General features: G+C 40.8%; 1 protein-coding gene across 1 annotated transcript; it reads left to right on the forward strand.

Annotated features, from left to right (window-relative positions):
* The first annotated feature begins 1,405 nt into the window (after window positions 1–1,405).
* On the forward strand, window positions 1,406–15,092 carry rpf2 (ribosome production factor 2 homolog). The gene is made up of 10 exons (XM_039782771.1): window positions 1,406–1,559; window positions 5,920–6,052; window positions 7,531–7,568; window positions 8,647–8,686; window positions 8,791–8,872; window positions 10,308–10,384; window positions 12,625–12,724; window positions 12,845–12,947; window positions 13,828–13,972; window positions 14,733–15,092. Exons 1-10 carry the CDS (start codon window positions 1,537–1,539, stop codon window positions 14,916–14,918), a joined length of 927 nt encoding a protein of 308 aa, XP_039638705.1. The 5' UTR covers window positions 1,406–1,536; the 3' UTR covers window positions 14,919–15,092.
* Window positions 15,093–17,571: the final 2,479 nt, after the last annotated feature.

Below are 17,571 nucleotides of genomic sequence, written 5' to 3' on the forward strand. Positions count from 1 at the left end.
AGGGAAGATGGTTAAAATTGATGGGAAGATGGATGGAGCCAAATACAGGACCATTCTGGAAGAAAACCTGATGGAGTCTGCAAAAGACCTGAGACTGGGACGGAGATTTGTCTTCCAACGAGACAATGATCCAAAACATAAAGCAAAATCTACAATGGAATGGTTCACAAATAAACATATCCAGGTGTTAGAATGGCCAAGTCAAAGTCCAGACCTGAATCCAATCTAGAATCTGTGGAAAGAACTGAAAACTGCTGTTCACAAACGCTCTCCATCCAACCTCACTGAGCTCGAGCTGTTTTGCAAGGAGGAATGGGCAAAAATGTCAGTCTCCGATGTGCAAAACTGATAGAGACACTACCCAAGCGACTTACAGCTGTAATCGCGCAAAAGGTGGCGCTACAAAGTATTAACTTAAGGGGGCTGAATAATTTTGCACGCCCAATATTTCAGTTTTTTATTTGTTTAAAAGGTTTGAAATATCCAATAAATTTCGTTCCACTTCATGATTGTGTCCCACTTGTTGTTGATTCTTCACAAAAAATTACAGTTTTATATCTTTATGTTTGAGGCCTGAAATGTGGCAAAAGGTCGAAAAGTTCAAGGGGGCCGAATACTTTCGCAAGGCACTGTATCACCAAGAAATTGTGTATGAAATTTTGTTTACAAATTCAAGGTTTGCTGATCAGGGGGTGAATGTGGTGTTCATGTGGGTTCCTGCTCATGCAGGTATACCAGGTAATGAGCGAGTGGATAAATTGGCAAAGGAAGCGGTTAAGAAGGGTGCTGTGGAACTGAATGTTAAACTATCAAGGGCAGAGGGGAAGAGCATTGTGTGGGAAGAAATTTCCAGACAGTGGCAACAGTATTGGGATGGTGGAAATAAGGGGAGGAAATTGCATAGGATTCAGGCTAAGGTAGGCCAAGGAGGGATGAGTTATAGTGGGTTTAACCGACAAGACCAAGTAATTGTCAGCAGACTGAGAATAGGTCATAGTAGATTAAATGGTACACTTTTTATATTGGGGAAACATCCGACTGGCCAGTGTAATGTATGTGAGGTAATGGAGACAGTGGAGCATGTATTGTTGTCATGCAGGAAATATAGCCGAGAAAGGGGGGTTATGTTTGCTGGACTACGGAAATTAGGTTTAGGTGAAATCAAGATAACAGATGTCCTTGAAAGTGGCGTTATTATGACTGGAAGGAAATATCTATTTGCGTTTTTGAAAGATACTGGTGTTTTTAGGAAAGTGTAGTGTATTGGTCTGAATAACTAGGTATTGAGTTATAGTCACTAGGAGGCAGTAATGCAACGATTTGGATGCCAACTGCCGTTAAACTCTAAAGAAGAAGAAGAAGAAGAAGGGAATACTTTTGACACCAGATGGCGGTAATTCATGTGAAGCAGGAAATCAACCACAGTTCCACCAAAGAGGAAGTCGTCCACCAATGTTGTCTTCCGCCGCCTTCATTCACGTGGAGGAAGAAGAACCGCTCGTGTAGCTGACGGGGGACACGAGGAAATACCCAAAAATGACGCACTTAGACGGAATAATGTAAGTTTGACCACGCGTTCCTGAGAACTCTCTGTGTTTAAGTGTCTGTATGTTGTTCAGTGCTCGAGAAACTGACTTTATTAAGACCGCTAACGTTAGCCGAGCATGGTGTCTGTCAGCTAACATTAGCTAGCTAACAAGTTGTTGTTTTACATAAAAGGTTTTACGTTACGTTATCTCGGTGTTTCCCGTCAATTCAAATCGCTATCGTTATCTAACGTTACACTCGGTGAAACCGAACAGGTATGAACAGAGCGATGTAAATGAAGTGTCAGTCACAGCATGTAACTGGTGGCATAAGTACAGTGCTAAGCATAAGTGAATACACCCATGCTAAAGTTGACTAAAAAGAGGAATGAAAAAATCATCATTTGGAAATTGATCTTAATGCCTTAATTAAAAAAAAAAAGAGGAAAAATCCAACCTTTAAGGACACCAATTTTCTTTTTAAATGAATAATGTATCGTAAATAAATAAATGTTCTTCCTTAAAATACAGGGGGCATAAGTAAGTACACCCCTATGTTAAATTCCCATAGAGGCAGGCAGATTATTATTTTTAAAGGCCAGTTATTTCATGGATCCAGGATACTATGCATCCTGATAAAGTTCCCTTGGCCTTTGGGATTAAAATACCCCTCCACATCATCACATACCCTTCACCATACCTAGAGATTGGCATGGGGTACTTTCCATAAGATCATCTCTCAATGCAAATCAAACCAGCTTTTAGGCTAACTGACATAAAACCATGCCAATCTCTAGGTATGATGAAGGATATGTGATATGTATTTTAAGGAAGAACCTTTATTTATTTACGATACATTATTCATTTGCAAAGAAAATTGGTGTCCTTAAAAGGTTGGATTTTTCCTCATTTTTTTTAATTAAGGCATTAAGATCAATTTCCAAATGACGATTTTTTTATTCCTCTTTTTCGTCAACTTTAGCATGGGTGTATTCACTTATGCTGAGCACTGTAGGTTAGGACACAAACTGTTAGCAAAAAGTCCCTCTGGCAGGAGGCTGCGGTCCATCACGACCAAAACCACCCACCACAAGAACAGTTTATATCCGACTGCAGTGGGTCTCATCAACAAGGCCCGGGACCCCCACTGACAGACTGGCAGACTCTTACCCCCCATCCTCAGTCACTACACGTTATATTAACACACATCCTGGACTATTATCCCTGACCATTGCACATACTATACATACTGTGAACTTTTGCACATCTCCTGATCAATATTTTTGCACAACCTGCACTGAACTGTTCTTGTATGCACCAAGGTTAATTCCTGCAAGTGAAAACTTGCTTTGGTAATAAATATGATTATGATTCAGATGCACCAACAAGGAGAGAACACTGAGGTTATTTATTCAGAGTTTCGTGGGGTGAGCTAGTCTTACATTGCACCAAAACGATGGTCAGACCGGCATACCAGGGGGAAAATGGAGTACAGCAATTAGGGTTGTGCCGATGGACGATATCATCGTCCATCGTGATGGCTGGCCGACATCACGATGGAGAGCCACCATCGGGATGCCCCCCCCACACACACACACACCCACACACCCTGTCAAACACAGGTGCTGGACGGGAAATTGACAAGTGCGTCGGTCTTAAACTAGCCAAGACACAAAGACAAGACATAGGGCTCCTTAAGTGGAAGCTACTTTACTGCAACCTATTTGTGAAAAAGACCATCGCTTTGAGCAGACTGGATCAACTGTAGTGATACATTCTCTCTCTCTCCCTGTCAGTTGTAGCTCGATCTAGCTTCTAGTAACGTTGGACACAGCGGTCTCGAGTGAGAGAAAAAAACGTTAAAAGTAGAACGCTATCACACTTTCCTTTCTCCCCTCATTGGACTAAGTTTGCCGACACTACTGTCTGTGTGCGTGCATCAATAAGTAAGTCTGAGGTCCTGTAGGTACGGGACGATGTTATGCAGGATTTATGAATGTACGTTAGTAACAAGCTAATTCACGAGGGTGCTATTTTATATGTGAGCTAATATTGCGCATCTGTTCATGTGCGCTGCAAGAGTTATGTTTCTGTTTATTGAATGCGTTATTCAGTGCAAACATAACCGAGAATGTAGTTTAAACTCAGTAATGATGGTATGTTAGGTTATTACTGTCGCTCTGTTGAAGTCAAACGTCGCACTGTACTGTCGTTACGCAGATCACGGACATCTGATTGATTTTACTGCACCGTAGTTAAGTGAAAGAGGTCACGTCCCCCCCCCGGACGACAATATCATCGTCCATCACGATGGTTTACTGTAAACATTGTCAACTGCCAATTTAGGGGACATCCCCCAACCCTAACAGCAATGTTATAATAAGGATGGAATAAAGATGGAAATAATCTGTATTTAAAGTTAAGGAACTAGTGACTTACAACACCGAGAAGAGGCTCACAACTAAACTTTCAAAGCCCAATTCTCTGTGATAGAAAAATACAGGTCCAAGATAGATGAAGGTAAATAAATAAGTTCCAAGCAACTACAACAACTGCTACACTATGGAAGGAGCTTGTAAAATTGTAATCTGATTACTGCTGAACTGCATAACCATAGGAGTAGGCCTGCACGATTCGGGGAAAAATATGAATCAGGATTTTTTAGCTTAGAATTGATATCACGATTCTCTGCCACGATGTTTATTGCACACATAAACCATGACAAAACCAAACAAATTGGCAGCATCAAACTGCACATTTTGAACTAAATATGGCCCTGATACAGGCTCTATCTGAACTCCATGAAGATATAGATATAGATAATATGAATTACTATGGTAGGCGAGCAGAAGAGGGAGGATCATGGGAGTCTTGTTTCCTTTTGGCAGGCTCATAGGTCTAGATAGGTATGAAATGAACAATTATTTAAAATATCACTCAATTTCAGATTTGCTAACTCATTGTTCCTTTAGTTTATATAGTAATATATTTGTATCCAATTACTGAAGCCTAAAGTAATGTTAACATGGCCCATTTAGTCTAATCAACAGTCAGTATTATGAAATGTCCAATCCAATCCACTTTATTTCTATAGCACATTTTACAAACACAAAGTTTCCAAAGTGCTGCACAGAAGACTCAGAACATACAAACAATTCATAAAAAAATATATAAAATATAGAAAGAATAAACACCACAGTGGACCACATAACTCACACAGAATTAAAAGCCAAAGAATAAAAGTGTGTCTTTAGACGTGCCTTAAAACAGTCAACTGTAGGGGCTATTCGGACATGGAGAGGCAGGGCATTCCAGAGTTTAGGTCCAACCACAGAAAAGGCCCTGTCCCCCTGAGTCTTAAGTCTTGACTTGGGGACCACAAGCTGGAGCTGGCCCTCTGACCTCAGTGTCCGTGCTGGCGTATAAATTTGGATGAGGTCCGAAATATATGTTGGGGCCAGTCCATTCACAGCTTTAAAAACAAACAATAAAATCTTAAAATCAATCCTAAAACTAACAGGGAGCCAATGCAATGAGGCAAGAATTGGAGTTATATGCGCACGCTTTTTGGTTCCTGTTAAAAGTCGGGCTGCAGAGTTTTGGACTAACTGTAAGCGTGAGAGTGCGTTTTGATTTATACCAATATAAAGTGCATTACAATATGCATAAATGTAAATGACAATATGCATAAATGCATAAATGTAAATGAATCATCTGAAACCTTAACATTTTTGAAGCTAAAATATTTGTTTTAGCTTCATTTTTGGTTAATCAATATATCAGCCTGTCCTTTCAACAATGTTGCACTTTCTCTTGAGCAGAATAAACTTTTAATTAAAAATATTTAATTTGTTATATTTAGTTTAACTGGGCAAAGGATGGAAATCAATTGTTGGATTAAAGGTGCAGTAGGTAAGCCTTATAAAACTACCTTTCTGACATATTAGCTGAAACTGACCCTATGTTCCAGTAGAACTACATGAAGCAGGTCATTTAAAAAAAAAAAAAATCCTGTAGTGTGATTTGCAAAAATCCACACCTCCCTGTTAAATGCACCACTGAGGGCCAGTGGGAGGTGTCTAATTGCGTGTCAATCACTGCTCATGCACACGCATTCATTCTCCCTTGTGGGGAGACTGTTTTGGGCTTTAGCAGAAAGGGGGGGGGGGAGGGACTGAGAAGTTGATGATGTTCAAAATCTTTTGGCCAAGTCCTGGATCTTCACAATCCTACTTACAGCAGGAGGATGCATGCGTTTTTCGCCACTGTTGCTTTCATCATAGCTCAGCACGGACAGGCTGTAAAGCTGGCGAGATTGTCAATTTGTATACAATGACCAACGGTAACTTCAGCAGAATAAACAAATCAACCAATTATTTGTGTCTATCCTCAGAAAACCCAAGACAAAGCGCTCCAAGCGCTTCTTGGAGAACAGAGCGTCCAAGCTGGCCGAGGATGTGAAGACGGCCATGATTATGAAAGGGGGCAACACCAATCAAACCGTCACCCAGGCCCTCAAGGACATAGTAAGTAGCCTGATGATGCACTCTGTAAGAAAGACCTTCAAGCCATGACTTATTTTACCCAGATGCATGGGCTGTTATAAAGCTTTACTAGTCATATTTAGCACTCTCCAGATGTTGAGATAATTTTACACATGGCAACATCACACTGTGCGTTCTCTTACAGTTCTTTTAGTAGCTTATTATCACCTCTGCTTTATTCTAGGGCTGCACGATTAATCTGATGTCACTCGTAGCCACAAAAATTGTGCGATTTGAGTAAACAAAAAGGAGTGCTGCGTGCGTGACACTGTGTGCACTGCAGTCTCCAAATTGTAACTAGGGATCGACCGATATGGATTTTTTTGTGCTGATACCAGTTTTTTTTTGGTTTGTTTTTTCCATCAGCATTAGCTGATCACCGATACGGGCTGCCGATTTTCTTGAGCTGATATTTTGAGCCGATATTGCTTTTGCTCTCTCAATTTACTCATAAAAATGTAAACCCTGCCACACTGGATTTGTTTTCGGAATCTGCTCTGCAATTTCTTTAAAAATAATAAACAAAAACACAGGTCAGTGTCACTTCTGCAATCCTCTTACAATCATATCACCCAAATTATGTGTGCAGTGTGCATCACCTTACCGGGGATTTCCACCAGATGCGGAACGGCTCTGAAACGGCGGCGGAGTCATTAGGTTTCCATTAAAGTCAGCGTGTGCGTTTCCACCGGTTGCAGAACGGCTGCATTCTGACTCCGGCACAGCTCTGGCGGTCCGCAGCAGATACGCAGAGCTTCTATTTTTGACGGACGCCGGAGAGCTCCGCAGCAGTTCAGCACACGGCAGATAGTGCGGGACAGGAAGTCGAGCACAGAAACAAAATAAATATCCGGTTAATTTTCAAAATAAAATACACCGTGCTCACGGCGGATCATATCTCCCTGAACTACACCTTTTGAAAACACAGCTCAGAGTCGTTTCCCCTCTACTCCTCTGGATGGAAACTAACTGGTGTTGGTTTTGTGGTTCTATTCTACCTGAATTCGCGAGATCTCGTTGGGTCCTCGTGACTACAGCTGTCAGTCACGGCCGCAGCCGTTCCGTAACAAATCCGGACCCGGTGGGTATTGACGGACGGCGGAGCACGCAGCAGACATGCAGCGGAGCCGGTCCGCAGCTGTTACGCATCCAGTGGAAATGAGGAGATATTTCCTTCTCTGCTCTGGTCATAATCCAGGACACTAGAGGACGCTGCCTAACAACAAACCTCAATGTGGGTTTTCCAGTAGAAAATACATGGATTACATACGATTTACAGTGCATTACTTTTGAGGACCGCCTGCTTTGATGAGAGCAGGGGGTAACTTTCTGGGTTTTTACCCACAGATTATCAGAGGGCTATAGAGGATTGCAACCATATTTGGGATGGAATTTAAATGAAAACTGCTGACTCACTAGCAGAATTATGAATTCAAACAAGAAATCTTTTCTTTCTGCAGTACTCCCTGAAGAAGCCCAATGCTGTGCTGTACAAGAAGTAAGTGGATACATATCTATCTTTAGTTTTGATTTCCATTTCAAATAATCTCCCAGTTAACCCTTGTGTTGTTGTGGTGTTTTTCAAAATGTCTATATCACAAATATGGGTTTCCTTTTAACTACCTAATTTTAATTACCCAAAAATAACATGGATGATTCCACACATCGCGCTTCGCAAGTACAACAAAAGATAGGATCTCTACTTTCATTGATTTTTGGGTGTTGTATAAAAAAAATTGCATTTTAAAAAAAACAACTGTGGACTGTTCCTAAAACTACGTTCCTGTAACTACTTGGTTGGAAAGAGGCAGTCTCACGCGGCGTTGCTATGGTCATCAGCTGAAGCCAATTATATAGTTAAAAAAATAATCCAGAAACGCGTAACAAAACCTAAACAGATTTCCCTAACATTAGTTATTTGTAGTTATTTATAAGTCCTCACTAAAATAATATGATAATGCAGTTTAAAAATAAGCTTTTTGTTTTATTGTCACAAAAGAACAGAGGAACATCAACTGAATTGAAGTTCGGATAAATAAAATGTATAAAAATACAAACTTAAGATATGAAACTTAAAGTCCATTGAACAAAAACACACACAAAAAAGAAAATCAAAAAAGAAAATCAGTGTTGCCAGCAGGGAGGTTGTAGAGCGCCCTCTGGTGGACAAACTATGCAACGCCAACATTCAGAACATGGTTGATTGGCGTTTGGTCCGTTTTTATTTTTTAAATATTCATTTATCGGCCATTATAAATGCCGATACTGATAGTTGGGAAAATGCCTAATATGCCTAATAATATGCAGCGGCCGGGCTCTAATACCGTGTGCAGTGGAAAGCAAAAAGATAAAAGTGCTGGTACCAAAGGTGAGTTGAGTCGACCCTGTAGTGGAAATGAGACATCCGGTCCTTTTTTTGAGATAGAACCAGTAGGAATATTAACACTGTCTGATGAAAAGCAAGGGACTCTGTTAAACCATACATAATCCAGCAGAATCTTTCCTGACCCTAACCCTATTAAAACCCTTTTTTTTTTTTTTTTTTTTATTTATTTATTTATTTTTTTGCTTTTCAGGAAGAACATAACACGGCCATTTGAAGACTCAACATCACTGGTAAGTGTACAAGACGCAGGGTACACCTCAAATGCTTAAATACTATTTTTAAATCTGTTAACATGTTGTCAGTGTCATTACTTATCCTGTTATCTCTTAATCAGGAATTCTTCTCCAAGAAGACAGACTGCTCTCTGTTTCTGTTTGGCTCCCACAACAAGAAACGGCCCAACAACCTCGTATTTGGTAAATTATCTTTTCTGTCGCTGTATCACTCACTCAGTTTAAAGGTCCCATGGCATGAAAATTTCACTTCATGAGTTTTTTTTACATTAATGAGTTCCCCCAGCCTGCCTATGGTCCCCCAGTGGCTAGAAATTTTTTGTATTTATTCAGGGGAGGTTCACTGAGAGGCAGCCTCTCTTTTGCAGGAACGCCCTGATCACATTCACACAGTTCCCCATTCATACCTGGAAGCTGCCCAGTACAACCACAGTCTTACCTGCTGGCCACTGAGCAGCTCCACTGGAGCGGTTGGGGTTAAGGGCCTTGCTCAAGGGCACCTCAGTGGTGGTGATGAGGGAGGGACAAGCGCTGTTCTTTCACTTTCCCCACCCAGATTTTATCCTGTCGGTCTGGGGATTGAACCGACGAAATGGTGATAGGTGTAAACCGAGCCCTGGGTATCCTGCTCTGCCTTTTGAGAAAATGAAAGCTCAGATGGACCAATCAGGAATCTTCTCCTTATGAGGTCATAAGGAGCAAGGTTACCTCCCCTTTCTCTGCTTTGCCCGCCCAGAGAATTTGGCCCACCCACGAGAGAGAGACATCATGGCTTTCAAACGAGCAAAGTGGCACTTGGTCAAGGCCACACCCCCACCCCCCACCTCTCCCCTCCTCCTCAATAGCTACAGACACAGCAATGGCACATCCTAAGGAAAGCTCATTGTGGGACTGGCTCTAGTGGCTGGAATTCTGCCCCAAGGCTGAATTTAGGGAAAGAGACTTCAGATACAGTATTAGGGGACCACTAAGGTCTATATAAAAGAGACTTCAGATACAGTATTAGGGGACCACTAAGGTCTATATAAAAGACTTCAGATACAGTATTAGGGGACCACTAAGGTCTATATAAAAGACTTCAGATACAGTATTAGGGGACCACTAAGGTCTATATAAAAGAGACTTCAGATACAGTATTAGGGGACCACTAAGGTCTATATAAAAGAGACTTCAGATACAGTATTAGGGGACCACTAAGGTCTATATAAAAGAGACTTCAGATACAGTATTAGGGGACCACTAAGGTCTACATAAAAGCATCCAAAGAGCACCATGTCATGGGACCTTTAAAACACACATTGAGACCCCAGTTATGTCATTTATATATCCTAATTAAATGTACAGTAGCTAATTTCTTTTACCCACAATTCTACGCATGTGCTGTATTTTCAGCTGCCAAGTGTGTCACTTTATATATTTGTAGTAATGAAGAATCATCACCTGCTGATTGTAAGGGGTCCAGTCAGCTCCCATGTTGCCCAGTGTCAGCCTACTCCCACCATTATCATAATAATAATAATAATTTGTTAGTGTGTAATGTATGGAAATATATAATATTAGAGATGGGAAAACTGGCCAAGTGATGTGTGCGTCATTGTTTCCCTTTGTGTGTTTGCAGGTCGTCTGTTTGACTTTCATGTGCTGGATATGATTGAAGTTGGAATTGAGAAGTACGTCTCGCTGAGTGATATCAAGGTAACGGTTGCAGCCAACGTCTGTGTTTTTTCTGTTATGGGTGAAATGGATTTTCCGTCTTGTAGTCAAACCGGGATGAAGGGTCAGTACAAAATGTATCACATGTCATGCTATGGTTACCTGCAGTTTGACATATGGGTGATTCCTGTTTTGGATAAAATTTCCATGTCCCAATGATTTCCTTACTCTTATTGTCTAAAATTAGACAAAGATCTAGAACAAATAGAGATGCACCGATTGACCGGCTGGTGACCGGAATTGGCCAATTTTCACGTGATCGGCCATGACCGGCATCTGGCCAGCTACTGCCTGTATTCATACAGAAGTTTAGTAAAAAAAAAAAGAAAATTAATATTTGTAGAAAATAAATATTTGGGTGTGCTGTAAAGTAGTTAGAAAAATGAAATCTGAATCGGCTAAAATCGGTATCGCCTGGTGTAAATCAATGAAAAATTGTAATCAGCCAAAAAAATTGTAATCGGTCCATCTCTAATAACAAATTAATTTTGTATGTGTTAAGGTGTTTTCTATTTCTTTAACATAGATGGATTACATTTTTCTGTGGTATATGCGTTCAATTCAGCATGTCCCCAGTGCAATATAATCAGCTTCCTCAATAAATATAATCCATAAAATGATTAAAAAAAAAAAAAAACTGAATTTATTCTTGATTACTTTGATAGACTAGGGCACACTTCCTTTAGTCAAGGAATGATTCTGGCGAAACTACATTTGTTTTCCTTAGTTATATAATATGCTATGTCAGCTTTGCACTGAGACTAAAAGGGAAATGTAAGGCCAACGAATATAGACCATCTTTACAGTTTTAATCCGAAACATTCCAAATATATCCCAGTTTATTTCCTGTAGCAGCCAAGGAAGCTATACACATAAGCTGAGGCTGGGACACAGCTACACACTGCAGCCAAGGAAATTATTATAGTTTTTCAAAACGGACACAGATCTGCCAGAAATGACATCAGCTGAGGGCGAAGTAAACATGGACCACATCTGTTGCCTTGCAATGCCAACGGTCGATGTATTTGATCCGATACTTCTCAAGTTAATGTTGTGAAGAAATAAAGGATTCACTTGATACTGTCTCCGACCAATGAAATATTCCAAAAACTCTAACTTTAAACTCCAGTGCCTCTCCAACCTCATTTCAGCTAATTAGCATTAGCTTAACTGCTGCCACCGGTACACAATTACCGGTTATTGACAATAACGGCAGATGAAGCCAATGCTAATGATCTGAAATGAGGTCTGAGAGACACTGGACTATAACGTGTACGATGGCGTACATCACTACATAGACCCAACTTATCGCCGATGAAATTAATTTGTTGTTGCAGCCCTAATATGGTTTTACGCTGAGTTCTGTGTTGGGACCTTTTATTTATTGTACTTGTGAACCGTATCTGTGGCTCTAGTGTGGGTTGCCACATATGGTCAGTGTGGATAGTCTGGTTTTGGGTTCGTACAGATGAGGTGGTACCAAATAGGAACAGGAAATAGTTTCAGCACGGCTCTCCTCATCAAACCACAAAGTTTAGTTTTTTTTGCTTGTGCACTGTTTAAACAAAGGGGATTGGTTACGTTCTTCATGCTAAGCTAGGCTAACCATGTCCTGTCCTGCCAAAAAAAAAAATATTTTTTTTTTTTTTTCCCCCCCGGAAAAAGGAAAAAAAAATTCTTTAAAAATTTTTAAAATTTTGTTTTGATGTGATATTATACAGAATGGTTTGCTATAGCCACGTGTGTGTGTGTGTGTGTGTGTGTGTGTGTGTGTGTGTGTGTGTGTGTGTGTGTGTGTGTGTGTGTGTGTGTGTGTGTGTGTGTGTGTGTGTGTGTGTGTGTGTGTGTGTGTGTGTGTGTGTGTGTGTGTGACCACACAAGCACATTTAATGACCAAAGTAGTAAACCGAATAAAGTTATTACAGCTTTATAAACCACACAGAATGTGGTGAACCAGGAAATCCATAACGCTGATAACACAAGATCAGACACCTAAACCAGCCTATCAGACTGAACTGTAGTATCACCATGACAACCAAACCGGCCTGACCAGGTGGTCAGCGTGCGCTTGAACGTGCAGCTCTGTTTGCTTCAGACAGGAGAATAAAAGTGACTTTTGTCAGAAGTTTTTGTCTACGTTTTCTTCCTGTTGCATACCACACATGAGCAATCCTTTCTTTTCTTTGGTAATGAAACCTGGTTTCTGTATCTTTCTGTTGCAGAACAGCAAATGTCCTGAGGGGACCAAACCGATGCTGGTGTTTGCAGGGGAGGCTTTCGATTCGGACATTGAATACAAACGTCTCAAGAGTCTGCTCATAGGTATACACTTGTTATTACACTCTATGAATGTGTCTCTGAGATTTCATTTAGGTGGAAATTATGTGTTTTTTTTGTTCCATTATTAAATGGCCTTGTCTATTTCTTTGACCCACCTTTCAGACTTCTTCAGAGGTCCCACTGTGTCTGCGGTGCGCCTGGCGGGTTTAGAACACGTTCTACACTTCACGGCCGTGGAAGGGAAAATCTACATGCGCAGCTACAGGTAAATTCAATTTGGTTTTTGTGCTGTGCTAGGCTAGATGGAGCCGGTTACTTCCAGGATCTGTGCTAAGCTAGGCTAGATGGAGCCGGTTACCTCCGGGATCTGTGCTAAGCTAGGCTAGATGGAGCCGGTTACCTCCAGCATCTGTGCTAAGCTAGGCTAGATGGAGCCGGTTACCTCCAGGATCTGTGCTAAGCTAGGCTAGATGGAGCCGGTTACCTCCAGGATCTGTGCTAAGCTAGGCTAGATGGAGCAGGTTACCTCCAGGATCTGTGCTAAGCTAGGCTAGATGGAGCTGGTTACCTCCAGGATCTGTGCTAAGCTAGGCTAGATGGAGCAGGTTACCTCCAGGATCTGTGCTAAGCTAGGCTAGATGGAGCCGGTTACCTCCAGGATCTGTGCTAAGCTAGGCTAGATGGAGCAGGTTACCTCCAGGATCTGTGCTAAGCTAGGCTAGATGGAGCCGGTTACCTCCAGGATCTGTGCTAAGCTAGGCTAGATGGAGCCGGTTACCTCCAGGATCTGTGCTAAGCTAGGCTAGATGGAGCCGGTTACCTCCAGGATCTGTGCTAAGCTAGGCTAGCGGTGGGTGCGTCAGACAGTTAGGACACGCACGGAGATGAGAAGGGTATGTATGGACTTATCTAACTCTGGGGGATATGGGGAATAAGACACAGTCCCAATAAGTCGCCGCGTTACTTTTAAACTGGTCAGAGTAACAAAGTTGTGCTCTGGGTGAAAAATAAATCCCAAATAAGAAGTTACCGTCTGTCACGTTAGCCAGGGGCTGACTGCTGTTCATATATTGGTATCCACCAGCCACACGCGCTCTGCTTACATCCCGTACAACAGAGGTCTGGATGTCATGTTGTCATTGCAGGTGTCTGCTGAAGAAGTCTGGGTGCCGCACGCCGCGGATAGAGCTTGAAGAGATCGGGCCGTCGTTTGACTTGGTCTTAAGAAGAACCCACATGGCTTCAGATGACTTGTACAAGTTAGCTCACAGGCAGCCCAAAGCCCTCAAGGTAAAAGAACTCTTTCCATTTGATGAGATATGGGAATGAAATGTAAACGAGATGTCTACGTACTGGGAAAATGTTGGATAACTGACCTAAACAGGAGCTTTCTTCCCTCAATGCTCATTCATCTATGCATATGACCAAGCTATTAAAAGTATATTATAGAAAGTATATGATAGCTGTGCCCCATGAGGCTGTACTGCTCATTACTCACCAAAAAAAAGAACCGGCAATGACGCTGTTCTTAGATCCTGGCCACTAGTGGATTGAAACATGTAAAGTTTGTCCTGAGGGTGGCGCCAGAGGAAAGACCTCTGCTTAGTTACCATTTTAGAACATCTTACAACATGGACCCTCCATTGGGCCAGTCACTATAGACTCGTGCTGTGCAGCCCAACAATGTTCTATCTTACCCACAGAACCTCTTTTGGTTCTAAAAGATATTGTAAAGTTTCCAAATTGTGGAAATATTAGCTCCCAACTACTATGTAAATGCTTATTCCGATCGATTCCCTCTGAATGTGCCGACAGGCCAGTAGTTATCAGTCTGTGAATCTGGGGTCGGAGCCTCTGAAGGGGGGGGGTTGTTGTATTTGTTTGGCAGTTGAGTTTAAAGATCAACAACAGCATCACTAACTGCACCTTTTTTAAAGGGTAACTTTGCTGATTTTTAAAACATCTGGCACAAAAAGTTCTCTGAATATATAAGCAAGTTTCTTTTCTCAAACTAACATGTCGTTGATGCTTCTCTTTATCACTGACACAGCCCAAGAAGAAGAAGAACATTTCCCATGATGCCTTTGGTACAAAGTTCGGCCGGGTACACATGCAGAAGCAGGATCTGTCCAAGCTGCAGACCCGTAAGATGAAGGGCCTGAGGAAGAGGAGGGGACCGGTGGACACTGAAGACAAGGACACACAGGCACCCAAAGTGGCCAAAGTGGAGAGCTGAGCTGTGGATTCACATCGTCTAGTTTATAAGACTGACTTGGGCTTGTGACCAGCCCCCAGGCAAAGAGGATGCACATCTATTATTCCTGCCCCCTCTTGTTTTTCCCCCCTTTTCCATGTGACTTTCAGATACTTCTTTGTCTTGAGCATCATTAAAGGTCCAGTGTGTAACGTGTTTAGTTGTTCATTATCAAAATCTGTGTTGCCCGTTCAGAAACGTGTCCTTTTTCATGAATATTTACCTCCACCATCAATTCAAAGTGTTCCTATTAGCTTGGAATTTTACATTTGCATTCACATGAACTGGGATAGACCCTCCATATTCATGCGCCATCTTGAAATATGTTAGCCGGTAAGGGACATACAGGACATGCTGCTCCACCTTTTGCGTTTTTGCCTTTATTTTGATAGGACAGCTGAAGACATGAAAGGCAAGCAGTTAAAGAGTGTGCTAAGAAATCTTTCTGTTTTTGATACTGTTCTTAAATTGGCAATTGACAAACTCCATTTCTCTAGAGACTGAAGCTGTAGCTGCAGCATGTTGATTGACATGTTTTAATGATGTAAAGACATGTTCAAGGAGTTCAGATAGAGCCGGTATCAGGGCCATATTTAGTTCAATGTGTTATGTCACTATTTTTGGTAGCCTGCTGTACTTAAATGGCCAGTGTGTACTTTATTTTCTGTATTCATTGAAGCCTCTGTGTTGACAGGCTTGAGGTGATGCGCAATGTGCCATAGGTGCCAAAAAACAAAATCTATGTTTGATACTGCCAATTTGTTTGGTTTTGTCATGGTTCATGTGTGCAACAAGAATTACACTTCATGAGAAAAAAATCATGGCAGAGAATTATATCAATTCTAAGCTAAAAAATTGTGATTCATATTTTTCCCCGAATCGTGCAGGCCTACCGCTAATGCTGCTAATGGGTATCGTAGCTTCCTGGCCCCGGCAAGTTGGAAGCATAGGAAGAAGAAAACCTGGAGGACCACACGTATTAAAAATCCAAATTTCAGGAACAGGAGTCTTCTTCACCCAGAAAAAGAAAAAGGAGATTAAAAAGAGCAAGAGACCGGCTTTTTGAAGCGTGAAGGCTACCGTAGCTGGAATATGTACTTTGAACTGTGTGGTGCGAGAGAGTTGATTGCGATATATGATCTCAACGCTAGATGGGAGAAATTCCTACTCATTGGACCATAATGTGCTAAGATCTCTGGTAAAACCACATGAGCATCAGAAATAAAATAAAAATGTAATCCTTTGGCAGTTGTTGGGGAAATCAGCAGAATTTTCTAATGTAAGTTGGAGTTTGTAAAAGTTGAATTTCACTGGCAGCACTCCCTTTTAAAGGAAATAAAATCAGTCTGTAAAATGTCTGGTTGTTTAGAGTTTTACTTTGTAGAAAATGTTTTCCTGTGTCACTTACAGTTTTTTACAATCACTTTGCTACTAATTTCAGAACCTTGATGTGATTTTTCACAACTCTAGACAACTCAAAACAGTCATCACTTGTAACACAGGCTGTCCAATGTTCAAAACATTGGATTGTGCATTCATATCTCTAAAGAAGTCTTGCACTTGCACAATCACTGGTTCAAAAAACTAATATATTGTGAAATACCATTGAAACATTACATTAGATCACCCACACACAAGCTACCCATAGTTTCACTGGGTCATCGTTCGTACAATCATTAAATATTGTAGTACAAAATAGGTGATACATGTTTCATTATGGTACTACAAGTAAATACATCCCTGTAAAAGTACTGCAGTAGTAGAGAGAATACTACAGACCAATGTGGTATATATATATATATATATCCAGGTAAGTTGATTGAGAACAAATTCTCATTTGCAACAACACACACACACACACACACATATATATATATATATATATATATATACATATATATATATATACAGTACTCTATAAATAAACTATATATACAGTCATGTGAAAAACAATTAGGACACCCATGCTAAAGTTAACTAAAAAAAAGGGAATAAAAAAAATCATCTTTTGGAAATTGATCTTAATGCCTTAATCAAACAAATGAGGAAAAATCCAACCTTTATGGACACCAATTTTGTTTGTGAATGAATAATGTATCGGAATTAAAATAGCTATTGGGCTATTTTAATTCCAAAGGCCAAGGGAACTTTATCAGGATGCATAGTATCCTGGATCCATGAAATAACTGGCCTTTAAAAATAAAAATCTGCCTGCCTCTATGGGAATTTAACATAGGGGTGTACTTACTTATGCCCCCTGTATTTTAAGGACGAACATTTATTTAGATTTAGATACATTATTCATTCACAAAGAAAATTGGTGTCCTTAAAGGTTGTATTTTTCCTCTTTTTTTTTTAATTAACGCATTAAGATCAATTTGCAAAAGATGATTTTTTTATTCCTCTTTTTAGTCAACTTTAGCATGGGTGTCCTAATTTTTTCACGACTGTAAATTATATATCTCAATCATCAGTAGCGAGTTGGAAGAATTGGACAAGCAATTCCAAGGGCCTGAATCCATACAGTGCAATACTGTCAATACTGAAAAAAGCCATACTCATAATGTCGAGGCTTGATTAAAGCTTACAAAACACTACCCTTGAACTTGGGGAAGTCGTAAATAAAGCCCAGCTC

Source organism: Perca fluviatilis, chromosome 18 (genome assembly GCF_010015445.1).
Source record: "Perca fluviatilis chromosome 18, GENO_Pfluv_1.0, whole genome shotgun sequence".
Taxonomy (NCBI): domain Eukaryota; kingdom Metazoa; phylum Chordata; class Actinopteri; order Perciformes; family Percidae; genus Perca; species Perca fluviatilis.

What these genes read in the sequence shown, in the direction of transcription:
- rpf2 (XM_039782771.1), top strand. Translation starts at nt 1,537, where the DNA reads ATGACGCACTTAGACGGAATAAT. An exon ending in TCTCAAGAGTCTGCTCATAG is followed by an intron (nt 12,725 to 12,844) that starts GTATACACTTGT and finishes CCCACCTTTCAG; the next exon opens with ACTTCTTCAGAGGTCCCACT. An exon ending in ATCTACATGCGCAGCTACAG is followed by an intron (nt 12,948 to 13,827) that starts GTAAATTCAATT and finishes TTGTCATTGCAG; the next exon opens with GTGTCTGCTGAAGAAGTCTG.